At 39.9% G+C, this 23,536-nt stretch overlaps 1 protein-coding gene across 1 annotated transcript in view; it reads right to left on the bottom strand.

The window, feature by feature from the left end:
• The window catches only part of LOC115409809 (CUB and sushi domain-containing protein 3-like), a 160,823-nt gene that overhangs the window by 27,264 nt on the left and 110,023 nt on the right, over nucleotides 1-23,536 (bottom strand). Inside the window, exon 3 of the mRNA XM_030121087.1 lies at nucleotides 16,126-16,238. Within this exon, the coding sequence (XP_029976947.1) occupies nucleotides 16,126-16,238 (113 nt within the window). The remainder of the gene's footprint in view (nucleotides 1-16,125; nucleotides 16,239-23,536) is intronic.

Here is a 23,536-nt window from a genome sequence, read left to right as displayed (position 1 = left end):
ATCACTGTCACTCTGCTAAAGCTGCACTGCACTGTGACATGCGCGCACACACACACACATACACACACACACACACACACACACACACACACACACACACACACACACATACAGACAGACACGCACACCTGCACTCACACACACATTTTTACACGTATGCTGCCTTTATCTGGGAATTTAGGCTGTGAAAGAGACGGAAAGAGAGGGCGGGAGTTTGGAAAGTGGAGAGGTTAGCGAGCCAGAAGGAGCAAACTGGCACAATTGATAGAAAATTACAGTACATCCCTAAAAGTAAATCAATATCCATTAGGAACGGCAAAAGACAGAGACGGCGAGAGAAAGAGTTTCAGAACAGAAACAGACGGCATAGTTGTCGCTGAACATGACTGAGTAAGTGAGTGTTCTGTCTCAGAGGGCCTTTTTGTGCTGATCAATACCGGAGCGACCTTTCTCCTTCCAACCACGTTCACACAGTTCCCTTCCAGAGCTCTTCCTTCATTTCTCACTGTACCTCCGTCTATTTGTTTTCCGATCTTGCTTTTCATAAAGGCGAACTTCAACTTTGGAAGAGAAGGGAGAAGAGAACTAAGAAGAGAAGAAAAGAGAACAACAGCAGATGAACTGCAGAGAACTGATTGTTTGTCTGATGGGATAAATACATGTTTCTCTCGAGCCTGCCAGACAGTCAACTCAATTTGCCGTTTCCAATCCACTCGCAGCGACACCTCTCCATCGTGACTCCATCAGCATTCACTGCCACTTTTCCCACAATTGAAAGCCTGGTTTTGTGGGAAACCAAACACTGAAAATAAACTTTCACAAAACTATTCATAGAAATTCGCCAGCTTTGTCTTTGTTGGTGCAACAGCAATAAAAGCAGCTAAAGTGCAATTTTCCGAAATGGATGTCGGGTTGTGGAGATAATAATAAAGGCAAGTTGAAGATTCCTAGAAATGGTGGTGCGTGATGAAGAAAAACGTTACGTAATGAACTCTGCTGTTTTTCAAGGGTCACAGGCAGGTCTCTGCATACGCGAAGTATCTTTAGACAGACCTTGCACTTATCCTCAAAAAAAAAAAAAAAAACTGACACCAATCAAGCAGACAACATCGGAATGCTTTGCAAGGTTAATGATGTCAAGTGGTGCATAAAATATTAACTGGTAACCAAAGTCAGTGTAAATGAGTGTGTATTTCTGTCTCCACTGACAGATGAAGTCTGATATCTTCTGTGTTTTTTTTTTTTTTTTTAAAGTGAATGTTTATGACATTATACACTCGTGTGTATTTGCGTATAGGTATGTATTTCAATTATGGGAACCATAATCTGCTTAAACACCTCCTCGGGTTTGGGTATGGCAAGTAGCAGTTACTGCAACACTTGTGTGTGTGTGTGTGTGTGTGTGTGTGTGTGTGTGTGTGTGTGTGTGTGTGTGGTGTGTGTGTGTATGCACGTGAGTGAGGATTATCACTGTGTTGATAACGTCTGCATGCGTTGCCTGGTTGCACGGTCGAGGTGAGCTAGCTACCTAGCTTTGTGCATGTGTGTGTGTGCGTGTGCCAGCGTGGGTGTGATAGCTAATAGCTGTGGTTACTGTAGCATGTCTTATTAAATTTAACATCAAGAGACCCCCTGGAAGGCTGACTGACACACACACACACACACACACACACACACACACTTTAAAGCCACCAAGCTCACCTACACTACGAGGCTAACCAACCAACACAGACACAGCTCAGTAGTAATTCTAACTGCTGATTTATAGATTATAGAGGGTGTAACTCACAGCATGCGCGTTCCATTACAGATTTTGATTGAAAGTGTTACTTCTTTGACAAAATACACACGCCACTTTTGATGAATAAACGAATCGGTAAGAATATATTTAATAGCTCATTAACAGATTGAACACGCTCCGTAACTCCCATGAATGGCTTGTTTTCCTCATTAAATCTAATGCATTTTACAAAAGATTAGGATAATCCTGAATTGACAGGACCTCGCTTTGAGAAAACACATCGCTCTTGCAACCCAACAACTCCTGTCAACAGGAGATGAGGTAAAGTTTGTATAAGGACATGGCTCTTCCCACAAAATCTGATCAATAAAAACACTTTGCTTTATTATTGTTTTAAAAGCCATAATTAGATCAAGCTGTGTCCGTGCAACAACACTACTCCATCCAACCTGTTCAATATCAAATAATGACAAATAATAATAAAAAGGAATAACAACAACACACGTAAACATCTGATTTCTGAATTGATTTTCTAATCCTTTTCAATCTGCAATATTTCCATCTTCCCTGCAGTCATCATGCCTCATGTTTGGGCTGTAAATACATTAAAAACCAACACCGCCACCTACTCAGCAGGTGTTCTCTTTGAGCAAGACACTTCCCTTCATGGTGCACGATCGCATTCTGTTTGTGAGGGCATTGCGTATTTATCGGTGTGTATTCTGCATTGCACAATCGCCAGGGAAAACATTTGGGAGAGAATTATTTTTTGCACCGCAGGACAAAACTTAAATAATTGCAACCATGTGCTACGACAGACACAGACATCACGAACTGTGCTGCCTCTTAGCTGTGGCAAAAAAAAAAAAAAGAGTCATTTTAATGAGATTTGCTTGTTTTCGTTCCAGAGGAAGCCGTATGTGAACCAGTATGTGATGCAAACCCAAAAGATTTAGGTAAAATCTTCTCTTTCACAGTCTTGTGTTGCATTTTTACTGTATTATAGAAGTTTAGGGAGAATTCTCTGTGTAGGGCTGCATGATATAAAGTACATAAAATCGTACTGTCCAGTGATGCAACAATAATATAATTTCTAAAAAAATAAAAGCACCTAAATAGATGATGTAAATTTTTTTGTGCTTTGGTATTTTCTTCCAAATGACAGTACTCACCAGTTGGACTTTTTTCTTGATTTTTTGCGCTTTTGACATTCGCCAGGTATCAAGAATGAAGTAATGTTTTGTTGATGTTGTTGTTTTTTCTTTCAATTAGCAGTAATATCATGAAACGGCATGTTCACCTTTACTGCTTGCAAGAATCTAGATTTCAGTTAATTCAACTCCCACCTGCAGCTCCTTTTTATTCCAGTATAAGTTCAATTGCACCAACAGTAATAGTTTTATGTGGTCTCCTTTGACTCCGGAGTTAAACTAGCAGCACTGTTTAGCCACACTTTCCACTTCCGTCCGAAGAAACAATTACAATCCTGTTAGAATTTGGGAGGTGAAGCAACACAGTCTGCTGATAGATTAGTGCACATGCACTTGAGAATACAGCACTGATAGTCATTTCGACAATTAATTAGACGATAAAACAGGAGAGGAAAACCCTGTGGAGCATCCTTAAATAATGAAATCCGGAGCTGGAAGAGCTTCGAGACCGCTCTGTCAGTGTTTCTTATCACTCCTCTTGAAACGGTGATACACTCGGTGAAATCGTCTCCGATTGGCCGAGAGCGACGAGGGACACGTTCTGTCTGAACGCCGCCTCGCATGTGTCAGGAACCGCCACGTCAGCATGACCCTGTACATTTTCTGGTTATGCTAATCCGGTGACATTCCTCCTGGCTTGGCAGGAGGAGCTGATTGGATGGGCTGAGGTGGAGACCCTGAAGGGAGGCCGTTTGATTGGTTGGCTGATATAAAGCTGAATGATGGACTGACATTGGCCAGGTGGGCCAGATCCTTTTCAGTATGCGCTCACATTCACACAAAACACACGTGCGAGGAGCACCAGCCGCACATACACACATCTGCACAGTGTCACGCAGAAACACACACTGGTATTACCAGGATGGACTATATTTTAGTTAGGTAGCCAGTGCTCGTCTGACAGACCTGAATATCAAATCAATACATCATTTGATGTAATTTCTATCCTGTCCCAGTGCAGAAGGGTTTGGCAGCTATTCCCTGTAATTCCATCATAAAGGTGTTTAATACCATTCAGATATAAGGTCAATATATCATTTACTACCCCCCGTTTTTTTTTTTTTTTTTTTTTTTTTTTTGGTCAAACTCTTATCATGCCAACAAATTCCCTGGAAGACTTCAACAAACTTTAATCTAATATACTGTACGTATTTAAGATGACCATTTCTCGGACAATCCTTTATGTTAGACACCTATTTTTTCATTGCTATTAAAAAAAAAAAAAAAATCAGAAGCTTCTGAATATAAGTGCCCGAAATAAGTCGTGAGTTTTATCCAAGAGTCACATCGCTTACTCATTCGCTGGAGTTTTTTTTTCTGTCAGGCACTTACGGAATCCAGATACTGAGACGTTTGGCAGCCATTTTCTGTAATTACATTATCCAGACATCAAATTGATACACTGTGTGGCTGCCGTTGAGGGCCGGACACTGACAGATTTGGCAGGCATTTTGTACCGGAGCATTCTACACAATGATGCAACTAATGAGCTTATGTTGCCTGTTTTTGACGACGGTCAACCTTGTGGAGTTTCATTTGTTCAGGTCACATTTTCACATGATGAGTTCTGAGCAACACACGTTTTAGAAAGCCAACTAATGGTAAGTATTAAAAAGTAAAGAAGCGATACAACTCATATGATGAGGTTAATAACTGCTAGGTATTAGATTAATTAAATTGGAAGAAATGAAAAAAAAATACAGCTAAATATATTTCCTGAGTATAATTGCCTTAAATAATTATCTAATGAGCTGTGCCACAGCTGAGGCTGAACAAGTGGAAAAAAAAAGTTTCTAAAGAGTTTGTTAACTTGTCAACAAGTAAAAATTAATGATTTTTTTTTTTTTTGTTTAAGGTCTGGACATTCAATCCGAGGCAATATCACCAATTCATTCAGTAGAATACAGGTAAATAGTGGAAATGACTCAAAACCGTCCAATATTTCCCTCCAATTTTTTCGTTTTAGACAATCTGCTCTCCACATCTGCCGTCACTGTGTGTGTACGGCGGTGTGTTTACGTGGGATTGTTTTGATTGATGTCCCTGTGCTGCAGCTGACCTTGCAGGACTTGGAAGAGCGAGGACCTGCATTCACAGTGGAGATAATGAACACACAGTTTTATACAACACCACACACACACACACACACACACACACACACACACACACACACACACACACACACACACACACACACACACACACACACACACACACACACCCAGCCTTTAAGCAGCATTGATCCCTTCTGCTCAACTAAAAAGCATAGAGCACAATTATATTATTACTGCGATCTCCTCTTTTATCTTCTCCTATTGCTTTTTTCTTCTGCTCTCTTGGCATAGATTTTTTTTTTTTTTTAACTTCTATTTTCCTCCTCTGATCCTCCTCTCAGTCACACAATTCTTTTTCTCTCCAGTCACCGGTTTCTTCATCTCTATGTTCTCCTCGCTGATTTTTGTTACCCTCACGCCATATGCTCCTCCTTCATCTTATTCTTTTCCTCCCCTCTCAAATCTCACATACTTCACAGTTGTCGGTCGTACACATGTGGGAATGTGTAGGACACACACACACACCCACATACACACACACACACACACACACACACATGCACACACAACCAGACTGTAAAACCACTTTTCTCCTGGGAGAGACCTGACACATTCCCTCTCATTTTAAATGTATGAACCGTGCCACAGTTGCGTCTACTTGCAAGCACACACTCCCACATGTTTAGTTGTCCGCCATGTATCTCACAGATGCTAAATATGTGGAGGAGGAAAAAAAAAAGGGCAATAATTTTAAAAAGTGGAGGAAAAAAATGGAAGAAACTGAGAAAGTCAACATATGGAAATAGTGAATCTGAAAAAAACGAAGTTCTGCTCGAAGGGATTACAGCCTCACAAACTGAAAAATGCAACAGATGGACTCAACACGTCCTCTCCTGCTGTCCTATAAAATGTCACAACTCGCAGAGACATGAGGTTATCGATGGGGCTATTATAGTGGCAAAATGGCTTGAGCGAGCTTGTGGAGAGTCATGTGTGTATCTCAAATTGTGTGTGTGGGTGTTTGATATTTGTATGATTGCAATTTTATTTGTGCGACTGTGCAAGGATTTTCATGTTTATATCAAAGCATGTGCGACTGCAATGGCATTTGCCTTTGACTAATACAACTTCTGCATGTATAAAATGTATGCATGAATGTATTTCTCTTCAGTTCAACCTCGAATACCATGATATTTCTTTTTTCTTGGAGGGATTTTGATGGGCAGGCTGTGCGCTTGTTGGTCTCTTTGCCGCACAGTCTGCCTGACAATAACAAGCAGTTTGGCAGGGGTTCAGTGAGTGTAAGCTAACTTTACCTGAGCAAATGGACAGAAACTGGCTGACAAAAGAAGAAAACAACAACAACATAAACCGATGGAAACTGATGGAAAAGGAATATTCAAGTGAAAATGTGTGTATTAATAAATTCCATGCCACACAATTGTCACAAATGTATGAATATCAGTGTGCATATTAACACACACACAAACTGTAACTCAGTCCTCTTGAGGGATCTCTGGATTATTTTTATTATTTGTATTTCTGTTTTTTAGCAGATACTTGAAAGGTCACCTTCTCTGTCCCATGATGCTCTTAACCGGCAGTCAATGAATGAAGCTGAATTGCGGGAAGGTGAAAAAAGACTGAATGACAGGAAAAGAGAAAGAAGAGAGATGAAGGGAGGGATGATAGATAGAGGAGTGGATATTGGCAGTCCCCTCAGGTCTCTTTGATAAAGATCAGAGCAGCCACAGCCAAAACCTCAATCACACGGGCGTGCACGCGCAGACGCGCAAACACAAACACAAACACAGACGGCTTTTGTGCAGCACACGCCCACGGTGCACGCCCTCGCCCACACGCACAAACTTGACTTTTGCACTCAGATCATGTTCAAGTTAAAGAGACCACAGTCCCAATCAATGAACTGAGGGCTGATAAGAGATCAGAAAACCAAGAGAAACAAATGGAGGGATGCTTATTCACCGCTCTCATCTAAACATGGGTGTAAACACCGACTGAGGTTGACCACAATTGCCTCTGTTGAGCGTTGAGTGAATTTTTTTTTTTTTTTTTTTCATTATCAGCTGCACAACACACACTATTTATTTCCAGTCATTTCGGTTGTTTGGGTTTAGCGCAAACCAAATTCACTCAATTGTTCTGTTGTCGTATCTTCACCAAAACTATTTCTGATTCAAAAATGTTTGCCCAGTGTTTGCCTTATCTTTGGGAAACTTGGATTTCAGACTGAGCCTGTATTGTTGTGAACAATAACTTTATCGAGCAACTCCAAAAAGCTCCGCAGGCATTTCCTACCACAACAAACACTCCGCTTTCACTTTGCCATTCAAGTTTGTTGAAAACTTTAGCCCCAAGATTTCAAAAGAACATCGGCACAAAAAAAAAGAAGAACTTCTATATTTCCGTTGTCTAGTCTTCTTGAATATCACCAAACATGATATCAAAGGAATTTAAAAGTAAGCCTCAACTTAATTTTTAAAATAAAAACCTTATGAAATGTAAACCAAATGCATTCAGGCAGAAAATGAGGTTAGTAATTATGATAACTCTGTATTTGTATTTGAGGGAGAGGTTCGGGGTAAGAGGGGAACAAGCAGAAGGTCACTGGATTGGCGGCACAGACGACTCTCCATGATGATACGAGGGGCTGATGGACGGATGCCCAGATGGAGACGGGTCATTCGATGCCACTGACATCTGGCCAGTGAGAGCTCCCAAAGTGTTTAACCAGCTGCCATCAACCTCCAGGTTTTTCCTTTTTTTTTTTTTTGCAAAAAATATCTCCCCAAATCCTCCCAGCCACACCCCAGAAACGATGCAGGGCGAGGAACGGACAAATTGAGCATCTTGCTGTATTTGAACTGAAGCCACATTCACACTCCTCCTGTGTCCAACTGTGCACATCTGCTCACTGGTGAGCATGCATCCGTCCATGCATCCATCCATCCATCCATCTATCCATCTAACTCAGGCTGCCAGGGGTTTTTTAAACTCTTTTAAATCGTCAAGATGAACATTTTGTTCATTATAGTCAACATAAAGTGTGATTTGCCGGATATAATGTAAGGATCTGTCCCCCTCTTATCGATGTAACCCCTCTTGTGACCAGTTATTAGAAATAAAGCCCCGGGGCTTTGTGTCAAATGAATTTATAGTTCATTATTTTAATTAATAGGCCATTATTTTCATTTGTCCTCAGTATGTATGTATCTGAAATGTTTTTGAATAAAATAAACAAATGAAATAAAGTTTGCTTATTTCTTGACAATTTTTTTTTCAAGTTAAAAGCAAAAAAAAATAAGCATGTTGTGAAAAGAAACGCCCCTCCCTCAAAGTTCATTAAAAAACTCACTCTGATTATGCATCATTTAAGTTGATGACTTGCGTTTGGTAATGTATGTGAAAATCTGTTGTTTCCTCTTTTATTTATCACAAGAAATAAATATTTTACGTACACACTCCACCTTTAATTATTTTCCATTGAGTGTGCTTTCCTTTTATATTTTATCACTCTTTGTTTATTCCTTCTCCCGAGGCCCAATGCAAGCTCTCTCTGGTAACTGTAAATGAAGGTAAAAGAAATGTATTACCGCTAAATCTTAGGAGAGAAGGAAAGCATGCAGTGTAGATAGTGGATGTGGACGTGGTGGGGGAGGAAATGCAGCGGCAGCAGAGAAAGATTGGTGATGAGGGGTGAAAGGAAATCTCTGCAGACTTGTTAGTCACATGGCCGCATGTTCAAAGATGAAAAACATGTTCTTCAGACCATGTTCTGGGGGAAAAAAAAAAAAAGGAAAGGAAGATATCACTGGGGAGCTGTGCATCCACATGTGTCCCTCATGTCCGTGTCTGTATGTGTCTGTTTCTCCACACATGCCCACGCCTCTGGATAACGGCATGTGTCTCAATGTATATTGCATGAATGTGGGTAATGCACATGCATGTTCCAGGTTAAGAAATTCCAGTGTTATTCGGTATAATGTGCCTCCTTCTTTTGCAAGGACGAGAAGCAGCTCTTACGTGCTTCAGAGATTGTGTTAAAACCAGGAAAAATGCCTGCTCGGTTTACCACAACACGCTTCCTCGACGACACGTAAACTAAATCTTTGCCGTTCTCCGATTGCATCCAGAGTCAACTGCAGGGCAAAGATGAGAAAAATTCACTTGGAAATGTGCTCGCTATAAATACAATTCCATCTGTAACCGCAGAAGTTTGAGAGCGTGGCTGCAGCTGCCGCCACTTGATAGGGACTGCTTACAATGGGAGACATGATGAATGGGCCGGCGGATGGATATAAGACCGAGAAAGAGGGTCACCAAAAACAGCCAAGCACCTGCTGAGTGAGCGGTCGCCGTGGTGATTAAGAGGAGGAGAGGAGAGGGACAGAGAGGTCTTCAAGAGACGGGAGGAGATGTGCCGGGTGGGAAAACAGAAAGAAATGTGGTCACCATCGAAGAGGACCACAGAGTTTGGCAGAGAAATTAGAGGAATTCATTGTGCCTGTTGTGCCATTACATAAAACCAAATAAGGGCTGAAATAAATCAAGAGAAACTTGCACGGCTTGATGTTGAGGTTGCTGTAGGGAGTGCTTTTTGATTCACCAGAAGATTACAGTGGAACCAAACCAATGGCACACTAAAGCAGGCAACTTTAAAATAAAAGTGGGCGTTTTCCATTGAATTTGTTGGCGTGTACAAATGTACCTATTTTCTTTTCTTTTTTTTACAATCTTGGATGCAGTTAAGCCTCAGGTCTCCATGGATTTCTTCCCACAAGGAGGCACTGGATCCCAGGTTAGGAAGCACAAAGGTCAAATGGGTTAAAGTATCAGTTTTACTTCATTCATTGCAACCATTTCAAATTGAATAACGTTTGAGGAAATTAAACTACTTCAGTAAAAGGTATTCTCCTAAAAAAACAAAAACAAACAAAAAAAAAGGTGCTTTAAAAGATGTAGTATAATAATAACCTTTTAATCAACTCACTCACCTATGACCGCTGAGCCAGTCTACGGCCCACTTCTGGTTGGATGGCTACTGTGCAGTGTGAATCAGAAAATAAATATGAAACTTTTAAATGAAATTTTCACACTATTGCATTTATTTTTTAAATAATTTTCAACTCATAATTTCGCAGTGACATTGATGAAAACATGACGAAAAAGGGTCGTATTGTACAATGCGACAATATGAGTGAGTAGAAATGAGAGAGCCAAATGTAAAGCATTTTAAAAGACAGAGAATAAGAATAATAGCAAAGAAAAATCCCAACTCTTTAACATCGACCGCGCTGATAAAGAGCAGTGTGTGCGTATCTGTTTGTGTCTAAGTGCTGTGATAATCTGTGATTCCCTCTCATCAGCACAATATCAAACTGCCTCCGACATCATGCTAAATAATACATCACCGTATTTCTCCCTGTGATTCAAACATGTGCGTGCGCGCCCACACACACACACACACACACACACACACACACACACACACACACACACACACACACACACACACACACACACACACACACACACGCGTGCGCGCACACACACGGGGTGTATGGTATGTGCCTGAATAAGTCATGACCTGACAGTCTTCAGAGGAAGAGAAGAAGAAATGTTCAAGGATCCAACAATCACATCAAAGTGTATCCCATTGAGCAGGCAGCCAGGCTGCAGAGGAGAGCGCCACGCTACTGTACCTTTGCACAGGCAAATGCAAAAATTTCCTCCTTAACAGCAGCTGATGAATTCACTCTTTTTTCCATCTCATGAAATAGATATGATGGAGAATTCTCGATTACTGTACTGGTATAGATGATCAGCGGGATATCGAGTCAGAGCGATCTGCATGTCCACAGGGTGCGGGAGCAACAGGCAGCCCGCAGATGCCCACACCTTTCTCTCCTCCTGCACATCCTGCAGAGCCTCCCATGCTCTTGATGGAAGACTCCCAAGCCATTCCTGAGCCAGGTGGGATTTAAAAGCCCCGGAGCATCTTTTCGCTCTGCCCCAGGGTGTACTCTTAGTGTGATGCGTCTGGAACACATTCAATGCAAGATGTCCAGACGGCTTCTACATCAAATTTTCAAACAAGCCCCTTTTGCATTTCCAACATTTATTCTGTCTCACTTCTGTTGCCAAGATTTTCATGCAGTTTTCCAAGTCACACCTGCTAAGAGGTATTACAATCAATAATGAACAAAAATTCAAAAAGGTCATTTTTATTACATTACATACATTTATTACCAATAGCCCCCCAGCACAAACAAAATACACTAATAATAAATAATAATAAACTAACAGTGTATGTTCTTCATTTTCCGTAAATAATCAGCAATAAAAGCTCAGGTGAAATGCAGGAAAAAGGAGCCCTAAGAGGTGAGTTTCAGTATTTATTCCACTAATCACTGATTAACAATATAAATAAATGGCATACAATTAAGCCCATCAGCACCATTGATGGCTGCAGCTCGGGGCGACTTCTGAATCGCCCAGTGCTATTTGGTTTATTAACGTACTGTATTCAAATTAACACCCCGCTGCTCATTACATTATCGGCCGTTATTACACTATTGGTTGTCATTAGGTAAATTGTAAATTGTTAGGTGAATTGTAATATTTGTTGGCCTAGCTTAATTCAGTGCAGACAGAATTACCTCGAGAAAGCAGTTTTGTTGATTGTTTCTTCAGAAGTCCTGTGAGGAAATCCTCTCTCTCACCTGCCGTCTCAAGCATCTTGAATTAATCCCAGAGCATTGTGGGTGAAAGGGTTATTCACACCTACAGTCCAATTCTTCTTCCAGGTATGTAAGAGCCAGTGCACCAACACACGCACGCACGCACGCACGCACGCACGCACGCACGCACGCACGCACGCACCCACACACACACACACACACACACACACACACACACACACACACACACACACACACACACACACACACACACACACACACACACACACAGACAGAGGTCGAACATGAATAAACAAGATCCTGGGACTGAACCACGATTCCCCGGCCCAGGCCTGCAGCCCCACTGATCATATATAATATATGACCGAACATGACACTATACCTGACCAGCTATATTTAATGTGTTTTGTTCCACGGCATCAGTTAATATTTCATTAGACAATGGTGTAGTTCTTTTTTTAATACATGTTGGTTCTGTAATTGTATGAGCTGTCACTGCACATTTGTTCTTGCGATTACAATTCTGAGATTTTATCTTTTTTTATCTCATCTCATCGTACCTCATTAGAGCTTATCTTGCTTCAAAATTCAGCCACAGAGGTTGACTAAAATCAGCCTTTGATGCTCTTTAAAGCTTTATTTAAATTTGATTTGATGATGTGTAGGAATGACGTCTCGATCAATAAACCATGGATTCCTTGTATCATTGTTCCGAATAGTTACTAAAAATACAAATTTTGACTGTAAGCCTCAATCAACACATTCACCGTGATTGATGATGAGCTGGTATTTTTACTCTGGCATTTATTGTAGAAGGAGGCATTATTGTGAAGCAAATACCTGCAGAAGTCTGAAAGGGTTCCAGCAACAGATTAGGCAGGAGGATTACATGGACTGGGGATGACTTGCCAAAAAGTGCCCAAACCTGGGAGGATAATTCCTTTTCAGAAAACCTCCTCCTTGAATCTATCTCCCCTGGCTGTGTGCTGCGGACAGCATGACAGTCTATGAGTACTCCTGTCTAGAGTATGGACGGGGGACACACAGATCATCAGCATAACACTGCAGTCTCCGAAATATCAAGTGTGGCGCACAGGCACAGACACACACACACGAACACACACACACAGGGTTAGTCAAACGGCTGAATGTGTCAGCAGTGGGGGCTGTTCAGATACGTCTCCTGGATGCTCTCACTGAAAACAACCCTTCTCTCTCTCTCTCACATGCACACGCACACATTCACGCGCGTGCATAAAGACACACAAAGTCACAAAGACCATCGGCCAAGATGCAAGTAGAAATGTGTGTCAGTGACAAAAATCTGGGAATCTGGGACAACTGCTGCGACATACAAGTGGCACCAACACACACACACACACACACACACAAAAGTGTGTGTGGAGACTTAAAGCCAGACACTTCAGCAATCAGCGATGTTGTCTTTATGCGGCAAACCAGACACACACATCAACAAAATAAATACCCACCAACTCACCAACCTACATAAGGCCGGGCACAAAGGCCCACCGAGGGAAGTGGAAAGACAGACACTGAAGCTTAAGCTGGCAATCATTTTGAAAAGCAAGCATCTGCGACAAAATCTGTGGGTTTATATGTGGGAAAAGGTATGCTCAAATGTCTGTGCTTGTCAGAACCAAATGGAGTTTAAAAACTTGGTAGAAACAATACTTTTGCTCAGGAATGAGATTCTGATTGTGTTTCTGTAGAGGATCCAGGTTGTTAGCTCCCTTGGGTTCATTTTTTTTTTTTTTTCTTGGGCTGCTAAATGTTAGGGAATGAGGAAATATATTGTGAGAACAAAGGTCAGAAAGTTCATGTACACATGGATCCTGTAGGATTTATTAGAAAGAAAAAAAAAAAGTTGAGCTTATTTTGTAGTTACAATCACATCTAAACTGTCTGTGGGGCATTTTGGTAACAATGACAAAGTGGATGGTGCACAGGAGGGATCAGATGGGGTCATTTTAATATCACATGTCCTGCTGAGTTACTTTAATTCAATCTGAAGCCACACAAGCAGACTTTTTCTCACTCCCTTCGGATTATTAATTACAGTTGGAATTACCTTCAGTGACTTTAAAGGCCTTTTGTAGTTCAAAGTTACCAACTACAGTATATACTTTGTGAAGCTACACTTCTCTGCATTAAAGATCCGGCTCACACTTCAGCCTGAATTCATGCGATGAAGTATTCTTCATCATTCAATGAAGAATGCTATTATTATAACAATCATTGTAATTCATCATTACACACATTGGCTACAATAATATGAATTGATTTTTAGATGATCTCAACACCAGCATCACCCAAATAAAGCATGAAATCTATGTAATATTTCTCAACCCACTGGGCCCATTTCACATATTAAACCCACAAACGCAAAATATACAACTAATAAAAACAGCTATTCAGCAAATCATGGGAATATATAAGGGTTGGATGTTGGTAAATAGGAGCAAAGACATTAAATGTTGTATTTCCCTTACATAAAACATGATACCACCTCTTCCTAAGTCTTTTCTGCACATCAAACATTTTGAGTTTTCATGGCAGAAACTTCAGGAACATGAACTCATCCATGAACATTTGTCTGCACCAGACTCTGACACAGCAGCAAATAACATAAATTCACCCACTAATCTCATTATTTTAATTGTGATATTAAAATTCTCATAAAGATTCATGATAACTGCATTTTGTACACACACTCATGTACAAACTGATTGAAGAACACGATGCACTGATGATACATGCAAAGCAACACACATTGATCAATTCTGCATTTTTGCCACTATGGCTCTGGAGCGTGTTGAAGATTGTGCAAAAAACAAATAAAAACGTACAAATAATTCCACTCTTTAGGATTGTATTGCTTGATGACACAAATCTTCCACTGCAATACTCTCTGAACATGAAGTTAACCAAGGCCATATTTGAAGTTTATAACAAACAACAACAGCAAAATGCACCAAAAGTGCAGCAGGTCAGACGTCATGCCATGTGCCTGAACCATCCAGCTTTGGTAGCATCTATATCCAGGGTGGGGCTGCAGGGGATGAACTCTAACCTTAGATTGAGAATAAGCACACACACTCTGAAGAGATCACCAGTCCAGTGCAGGTAACTCAGAGATGGGAAAACACACAATACACAGCATCATATAATCTGTGATCACAATAAGAAAACTTAACCATTTCTACTCCAGTAAAACTACAATTCATTCATTTACATACATCCATCTATCTATCACTGTAGCACATTTAGATAGGCTGTATGCTCTGTGCATTCCCTCTTTTTTCTTTTATTTAAATAAGCCTTAGGGATGAAGCAGCAGGGCTACATTCTAAATAGTTGGGACACCATGCGTGGGCTACGTAAATAAATAGCAGCTATATAGCTGCATAATTGCATGCTTATTTGTTCTGTCACTTGTCTCTGTGAGTGTGTGAGTGCCCGTGGTGAGCCGTTTTACGCTCTTTTGTTTTATGCACCGGAACAAACTGCCTTGTTGGGGACATCAAAGTTTTCTAATCTAAATCTGATCTGAAATCTTTAATGCACACAGGACATGGTGTTGAGACACAGTGAGTTCTGATTTTAATCATTACCTCAACCACTCATATCTCCCTCTTTCATCTGTGAATATGGCACCGCGGTGTTTGTTCAGGCCCTAAAGGAAGGAGGGCAACAGAAGCTACCGCTTCTCCACTCACAGAGGCAAGCTTTTTTTTTTCTTTTTTCTTTTCCCATTCAAAATATGAGGCTATTTTCAAAAACCAATATGACAAGGTTAATTAAAGGGCATCTGAATTCCTCATGTTTTGAAGTGCTTACAAAAGAAATATGTTGAGGATGTTTTATCTGTTTAAAGCTGAAGATCAGGTGGAGCGGCCCAGCCCTACACACACACACACACACACACGCAGGAGGAAACTAAAGTGCATGGAAAATAACCACACAAGTATACAAAGTGTAAACATGCAAAATGTGCAAGTTCTATATAGAACACTTCCAATGCACTCAAACCAGGGACAAACTGACATGAGCATAAATGTGACATTTTAGTGATGAGTCAAGTGATTTTTTTTAAACATGTCATGTTTCTATTTCCTATAGAATAGCATGTGTGTCAAATATCAGCAATGGTTGCTTCTCAATAAAGCACACAGTGCATCTTTTCTTCTCGCTCCATGGAACTGGACTAATTTTTCCTTAAATTCGCCAGCGTACAGTCCAACATGACCAGTGGAATACTGACTGGCATTTAGCGGTCAGAGTCAGTGTTAAAGCACACCGTTAATTTTTCTGAACTATGGAGGTGAGCACAGAGAGCAGACACACGCACAGGCCAATCAGCACAGAGGTTTCCTGACCTTCGTAGTTGAGCTTGAAGCCGTGTGCAGAGACGGCAAAGTCACTGGTCAGCCTCAACGAGAAGACATTTCCTGTACTGGTGACCGGGGCAGGAACCTGGAACCCTGTTAACCTGCACAAACACACAGAAAAAACAGCATATTGACGTTATTATTACCATATAAAAGACACAGAGTATGTCTTATACACCGTGTATGACTTGCAGACTTTCAAATCTTGCAATCTCGAGATTTCCAAAAGACACAGTTATAACAAGACACCAAAAATACATGATATGCTGAGTAAAGTGGAAAAAAAAAAGGAGGAAGAAAAGGCCCGGGCCAGGTAAAGGGCGCAGAGACTTCTCCAAGATTTAATCAAAACTTCCCATGAGTTCTTAATGAAAATCTAAAGACACACTGGAGTCAAAGGTCAATGCAGTCAAGTCGTTTCTTCAAAGGAGACGGTAAATCCGAGCTGAATGAACTTGAAAGCCGAGGATCACTTGTTCAAAAGACCATTTAAGATCTTTTACTTTACTTTCCGAAAAGCAGTGCATTCAAAAGCTGTTCCTCCAGAATGCGAGAGATCAAATGTCGAACAGCCCAAATTTGGTCCACTTTTCTTCCGTGCATATCGACATGTATCAGGAGTTACAGGAGGACTCTGCTATGGTTGACACAGCTTTTATGCAACTGAAAAAACAAACAAACAAACATTTATTTCGGTTTATAATAACAGCTTTATTCACACATTAATATGAACACGGATTATGTTCAGTGGATCAGCGTTTCAGTTATGTTCTGATGATTGTGTAGATCTCATGATAATACTGTGTTTCCTTTAAATTAATTTTCCAGAAGTAAGACATGTTCACCAGGGACCTGAGCTGTTTTCTTAAATGCATAATGATCCTGTTTTTTGTTGCAGTGCAGCATACCAGCATGCACGGTATTAAGTAGTGAAATATGCATATGTACTATTTCGTTGTTTTACTTCTGTACACTTGCGCATGCATATGCATATTTTCTGCTACCCAAATTCCTCAAAAGTGACTTTTTAACCCCCCCATCCCACAATGATAATATTGAGCTGAAGTGAAAGCATCAAAGCAGCTGATTCCAACAGCTATTCATACTGAGGCTGCAGACGTCGATGAATTTAAAAGCCATGAAGTTACTAGTAGTAGCTGAATGCCAAGAGTTCCTGCTACCAGTGAAAAGGATCTGTAGTCCCCAAGTCTCTGACAAAAGAAAGACCAAAAAAAAAGGTACATTTAGGTTTTTGAGCAAAGATGAACAAACACAATATTTATGGACTATGTGCACTCATGCGGTCTGCATTCACTTACATACACACTGTACATGGCTCAAAAAATGACTTATGCATCTGTTATGTTGATTTTTATATTTGTCTTTTTCTACATCAATGTATTTATTTCAAATCAAGTGTTCCTGCTGTGGCAGCTTGTAATTCAACTTAAAACAACGCATACTTGATGTGTTTGGTTCATATAAAATATATAAACTATTGCCGCTCACATTTTTAGTCATCATTGTTCATTTGCTGTTTAATTTGAATAATATCTGATCGAGTTTTAGCGATACCACTTCCTGAAGCAAAACACAAGCACATCTCGATTTCTTCAAAAATGTATAAAAAAAATAAAAAAGACAAAAAAAAAAAGGTTGTGCTGCAAACACGACTCAATAGAGGAGATCTAATGAATCAGGCCAAAAGATCAAAGTGAGCCGCGGTCAGCTGACCAGCGGTGCTGAGATGTGTTCAGATCAGTAAACAATAAAACATAAGTCAAGTGGGGACGAGGCTGCCTTTAATCTGTGGTCCACAGACTTTCCCTGAAAGAAAAAAAGAAAAAAACAACATGCTCACACAACTGCACCAGGTGGCACTTCAGCTTTTCGGTCCCTTGAACTAAATGAGAGGAGGCTGGGAGGAGGAGCGGGAGGCCAGCTCTGTTTCACATGTGGAAAAGAGCCAAACTGGGTTCCTGCCACTGCGACATTTTCTTTTGTCCTGCAGCTACCTTTTTTTGGGGGGGGTTTAATTTTACATCCCTCCTTCCTCCCATTTCCTCTCTTCCTCAACCTTTTCTTCCTCTTCCTCTCGAATTAAAATCCCCAGTCTCATTTGTTTTTGGTCTCTCTTTAAACTTTCGATCCCCTTGAACTCCTTTACCTCTCCTCTTCTCTCTTTACTCATCCTACTTTTACCCATCTACGCTTTTTAACCTTGCATCTTTTAATCTTTATTCCTGTCTCTCATTCTTTACTATTCTTATATGTTCTATTCATTTATATACTAATAACATTTAATATCATCATAGAGGACTTTTGCTTTTCTCTATCTTCTTATACTGTTTTTTTCTCATTCTTGTCATAATCAGAACAAAATTCATTATATTCAAAATGTATGACATAAAACCGATAGCATTAATCCCTTTGTATGTTATTACCGAAGAATTTACTTTTATTCTCTTCATCCGAACACAAATATGTAGTTTATGTTACTTATGCTCCTCCAACTGACTTCTGACTTGTTTTCATCTCTGCTGATAACAATTTCACAAAAGAAACCAACATATTTCACCATCATTCTAAAGAAACTGTGAGTAAAGTAAAAAAAAAAAAAAAAAAAAAAAATTGCATTCAATTTAAATGGGTATTGAGAAACCCTTATGTGTTGTCATTGAAAACTTTCAGTAAAAGAAGATTTATTATACTTGAAAATGCCCCTGTCAAGCTTACAGCTTTACATCGTTATCCATTTAAATGCGTTTGCATTGTTGTCACTACATTTCACCTTTCTGAAGCAGCCGTGAACAAGACAGCGGCATTTATAGACTTCTATCGTCATGCATACAGTATCTGCCTCCACCAACACCTTCACCACAATGATTAAAAAAAATGACTTTTGTGCTTTAGAACAACTTTTAACAATACTTTCTAACTTTTACTCAAGTGAATGAGGTTAATCAGCACTTCTGTTTTACCAAACATATTACTCATTGCTGCATTTAAACACATCAAGTCAGTTTCACTCTGAAATCTCATTAAGAACTTCTGAAATGTTTTCACCGACTCCAGAATCTAATGAGGACTTGAGAAATCTGTCAGAAATCTTTTAATACGACTTAAAATCAGCAACAATTGTTTCTAATTAAGTTAATTAGTCAATTAGTTAAAAAATAATCTGTTAATATGACGAATGTGACCTCAGTCAAGAACCATTTCTTAAACATAATGAACTCCCCTTGTTCTGACAGTTTTTTTTTTTTTTTTTTTTTTTTTTCCTGAATACATTCATACACTGCTGTGACTTGCTTTAATATTTCCTCCTCCTGTTCCATGCCTGCATTCACCTCAACCGCATTTAATTTACAAAGCTCTCAATCAAGAAAAACAACCTGTGTCTCAATGAAGCCCCTTATCTGTCCATCCTCTTTCATCTGCTTCTTCTGCTTTTATCCACCCATTTTACATCTGCTTTCACCTCTCATCAAATGTTATCATCTGTCCTGTTTAGTCTCCAGCCGCCGTCCCCTTTTCATATTCATTCTGCCTGCACTACTTCTTCCTTTTTTCTTAAATTGTCATCCCTTCTCTCAATGTTCTCTTTTCTTATTTGCTGTCTTTTAATTCATAATCCTGCTTTTTTTTTGTTTTTCCCTTTTATTATAAGCTCGGTGTACTAATCACCCCGTCCGTGCACCTTTCTGATCCTTCCAGCTGTCCTTCACCTTTTTTTTTTTATTCCTGCAGGTTTTGTCAATTTGCTTTCCCCTGCTCTCATTTAGCCGCCCCTACCTTGCATGTTGATTTCCATTTCTCAGCTGACTTACCCCGTTTCTATTCCTTTGTTCCCTCTCATCGAGTCCAATAGCATTCAAAACACAAATGGTAGCCACTGTCTCAAAAAATAACGAAAAGAAAAAAAAGCATGTCTTTAATCTTTTACCCCGCTCTTAATGTACATCTTTTCTGTATTTCTCAGCCTCTGCTTCATTCCTGTTTTTGGTCATTTTCTGATCGCATCTTCACTTTTTAAGTCTCCCTTTGTCTTCGTCCTTTCGCTATTTGCTTTGCTCGGTGTTATTTCACGGATCTTTATGACCTCATTTCTCTCGTTGTTATTCATCTCATTTCGCTGTTTTTCAGGCGGCAGCCGGCGCGCGGTCGAAACAATAGCATGAACTATTTCATAATGATGCATACGGTGATGCCACCATACTTAAAATCAACAGGAAATCTGGTGCGCTACTATAAACAATATAGCAATAAAACAAAAGCCTGTGTGTGTGTGTGTGTGGCAAGGTGCGATCTGAGTGAGGCAGAGGTAGCTGATGATCAAGATTCTTTTTTCTTTCTGCAGTCGTTAAATCATTGTTAGTTGAGACGGTTCTCTATGTTTCACTTGATCTCACACTAATCACTGCATTGATCATGCCAAAAAAAAAAAAAAAAAATACATTGACCTCAAAGGGGCTTTTCTTTGAAATAAAAGGTCTAAAGGAAAAAAAAAATCATATCACCTTGATTATGATTGTTTTATTTTTCTCTATAATAAAAAGCAGGTTCATAAAAATAAGTAAAAAAACAAAAAACAAAAAAACCATCACCTTTGGAAGTATAGAGAAGAAAACAAAACATTCATTTGAAATAATGTTCACATTTGTGGTATAGTGAGGAGCTTCATAAAATAAAGAAAAAAGAAAGAAAGAAAGGAAATAAAAGCTAATAAAAGCCTCCAACCCCTCGTATTCTCTCCAATATCTTATTTGCAATGCTTCACTCCTGCAGAAGCAAACTTTCAGCACATATGCACACCCACCACTCTCCATTTCCTGTGTCACAATTCATCTCTGGTTTTATGTGCTTGCAGATTTATGAGGTAAAACCAAAATTCCCTCACAGAAATCGAAAGAAAGACAGAACCGAGGGTGTCAGGCATTCAAGGGCTGTGCGCGCAGTGAAATCACATTAGCAAGTGAATGAAGAAGTGGCTAATATCGGCAGAGTGCTCTCTCTCCCTCTCTCTCTCTCTCTCTCATATAAACATAAGGACCGACACACAAGATCAGATATAGAGAAGCCATTCTCTTTATTTTCTCCAAAAAAAGCAGCCGTGCAGCCAAGCTAACACAATTGCCAGAACGCCCTCACCTCTGTTACTCTCTCTTTGCCCCCTCCATCTCCCGCTCCCCTTGTGTTGTATCTGATGGTGTCTTTATTGCCAACAGGGGAAAAGGGATTTTTCATTATTATTACTCCCATGAAGGAAAGAAAGCCAGGGTTGAAGAGATAAACTGCACAAACAGTATTCATGTGTGTACACTTATCCCAGCGCTGTGTGCGCATACCTGGACCTTGGGCAATTTAATTTATGGAGATAAAAATCTTTCTGGTTCAGGCACATTTGCGTATTGATCGGAAGTTGGCAAGCCAGTCTGCAGTGGAGTGAAGAAGTAAGACGACCTGTAATGGATGCATTGTATGACGGCGAGACAATAAAGTTTAAATCGAATCAAAATCTAAGAGTACTACACATAGTGGAAAACCAAACACTGTCTGAAAGTTGGAAAACACTGCTGAAGACAGACCAATAAAAAGAAATCTGCTTACTCCACTAGAAATAAAGTCGATAACCGAGGCCACACAAAACGTGCTTTGCACGACAAATCGCTGGACACGGAATTCAAAGCAACCCTGAAATAGCTGCGTGACAATTTAGATTTTTCATTTGCTGGCCAACCGTGAGGCGTTATTCAACAGGACAATGACTATTTGGGCAAGAAGCAGAGTGGAGGAGGGCTTCATCAGTTCATCTGTCATCTATAACCAGCCTTGACCGTGGGACGAGCTGCTCAACAGCAGTGTGGGAAATTAAAAGACACATATTGCTCTCTTTTATTCTTTGTTTCAGAGGTGGCAAGTCAAAACATAGTTGTACTCTTTTTTTAATGAACTTAAATGCTTTTTTTTGTTGTATCTTTAGTTTTTTTACTTAAAAACGTCAAAATAGACTTCAGAGAAAGGAAGTGAGTTGACAACACACTATGTATCCAGTTTAAAAAAAAAAGAGATGTTTTTAATGTTACTGTTTATGTTGTCCTGTTTTTTTTTATGAGTTATTTGTCTTTTTAAGCTGTTAAATATACTAAAAAAAAAACACATGCAATACAGGAGACGATCAGTCACAACATCAGACAACTTTGTCAGACTGAGAGGTTTACAAATGAATCCCATTGCATGTTCATCTATCAGCATATACTCCTCCCAGTGTTTTGCACAACCTGAATTACACACCTGATGTTCCATATTCATCAAGGCAAATGTGCTGAATGAAAACTGCGAGCGCGTTTGCACGTCTCTCAGGCGAGATCCTCAGCCTGTCCTGTCACGAGATCAGCATCCGCTGTGTGTGGCTCCTTTTTACACACGAAAACATTGAGCGGATCAGGTCCATCATCCCAAAACTAGTCAATTAGCCTCAGCACAAAGAGATGCAAACAAAAAAATCCAGACAGGATCTTTAATCACTCCTATGAATCATCATAAAAGTCCTTGAGACTGTTTTCTTTTGGTATTGGTGCAAAGCAACAAAAAACTAGTTACAAACGCTAAGTGAAATATATCACCGTAGCTCACAACACGAAAGCCCTGCAGATTAAAGCAGCTGGAAAGAGATTTAACATCACAACCAAACACCAGGCTGTTATTAACAGAGTGAGTGACTTTTTTATTTATTTATTTTTAATTAAAAGTCAGATCCGATGTATACCATGTTGCTCTGTAACACCCTGGATGTGATTTAATGGGGTCGAACAAAGCAGCTCCTCTTGTGACTGCACATTCCTCTACAACCAGGTGCAGCCTCTCGAAATGGTATTCTTTAAATGTGTTTATTAACTGAAAACAGGTGGTCACTTATTCTCACCTTTACAAATCTGTATGGTTGATGACCAGGTTCTCAGTGACATATGAAAAATAAAGAGGATTATTACTGGCGTGGCGGAGGCAGTCAGTCGGATGACAGCTCCGCATTGTGAGTGGAAAAGCTCATGGGATAGGTAATGTTTGCTAAATGAAATGATAGCCTGTCTAATGTAACTGGCTGATAATTATTTGGCCGTCTCTTATCGAGCAACATGGGCGACATTATCCAAGTGCGTATGTGACACTTTGCATAACCAATAACTACATTTCAGAAGGAGTACCGTTTAATCCTCTTTTATATAGTACATTACAGAGCTGTGATTTATAGCACACGCTTAATTCTTTCTTTCTTTCCTACTCCTTCATCAACTAATGCAATCTACATCACAGGCAACACATACACTTGGTGCCAAATGTCAGTGTTTTATTGTCTGCGATCAAGAACAATAATAAAATATCTAGCTTAAGAATAAGA

Source organism: Salarias fasciatus, chromosome 22 (genome assembly GCF_902148845.1).
Source record: "Salarias fasciatus chromosome 22, fSalaFa1.1, whole genome shotgun sequence".
In the NCBI taxonomy this organism is placed as follows: domain Eukaryota; kingdom Metazoa; phylum Chordata; class Actinopteri; order Blenniiformes; family Blenniidae; genus Salarias; species Salarias fasciatus.
The sequence above is the reverse complement of the archived record's forward strand: the minus strand, read 5'-3'. Positions and strand labels throughout refer to the sequence as shown.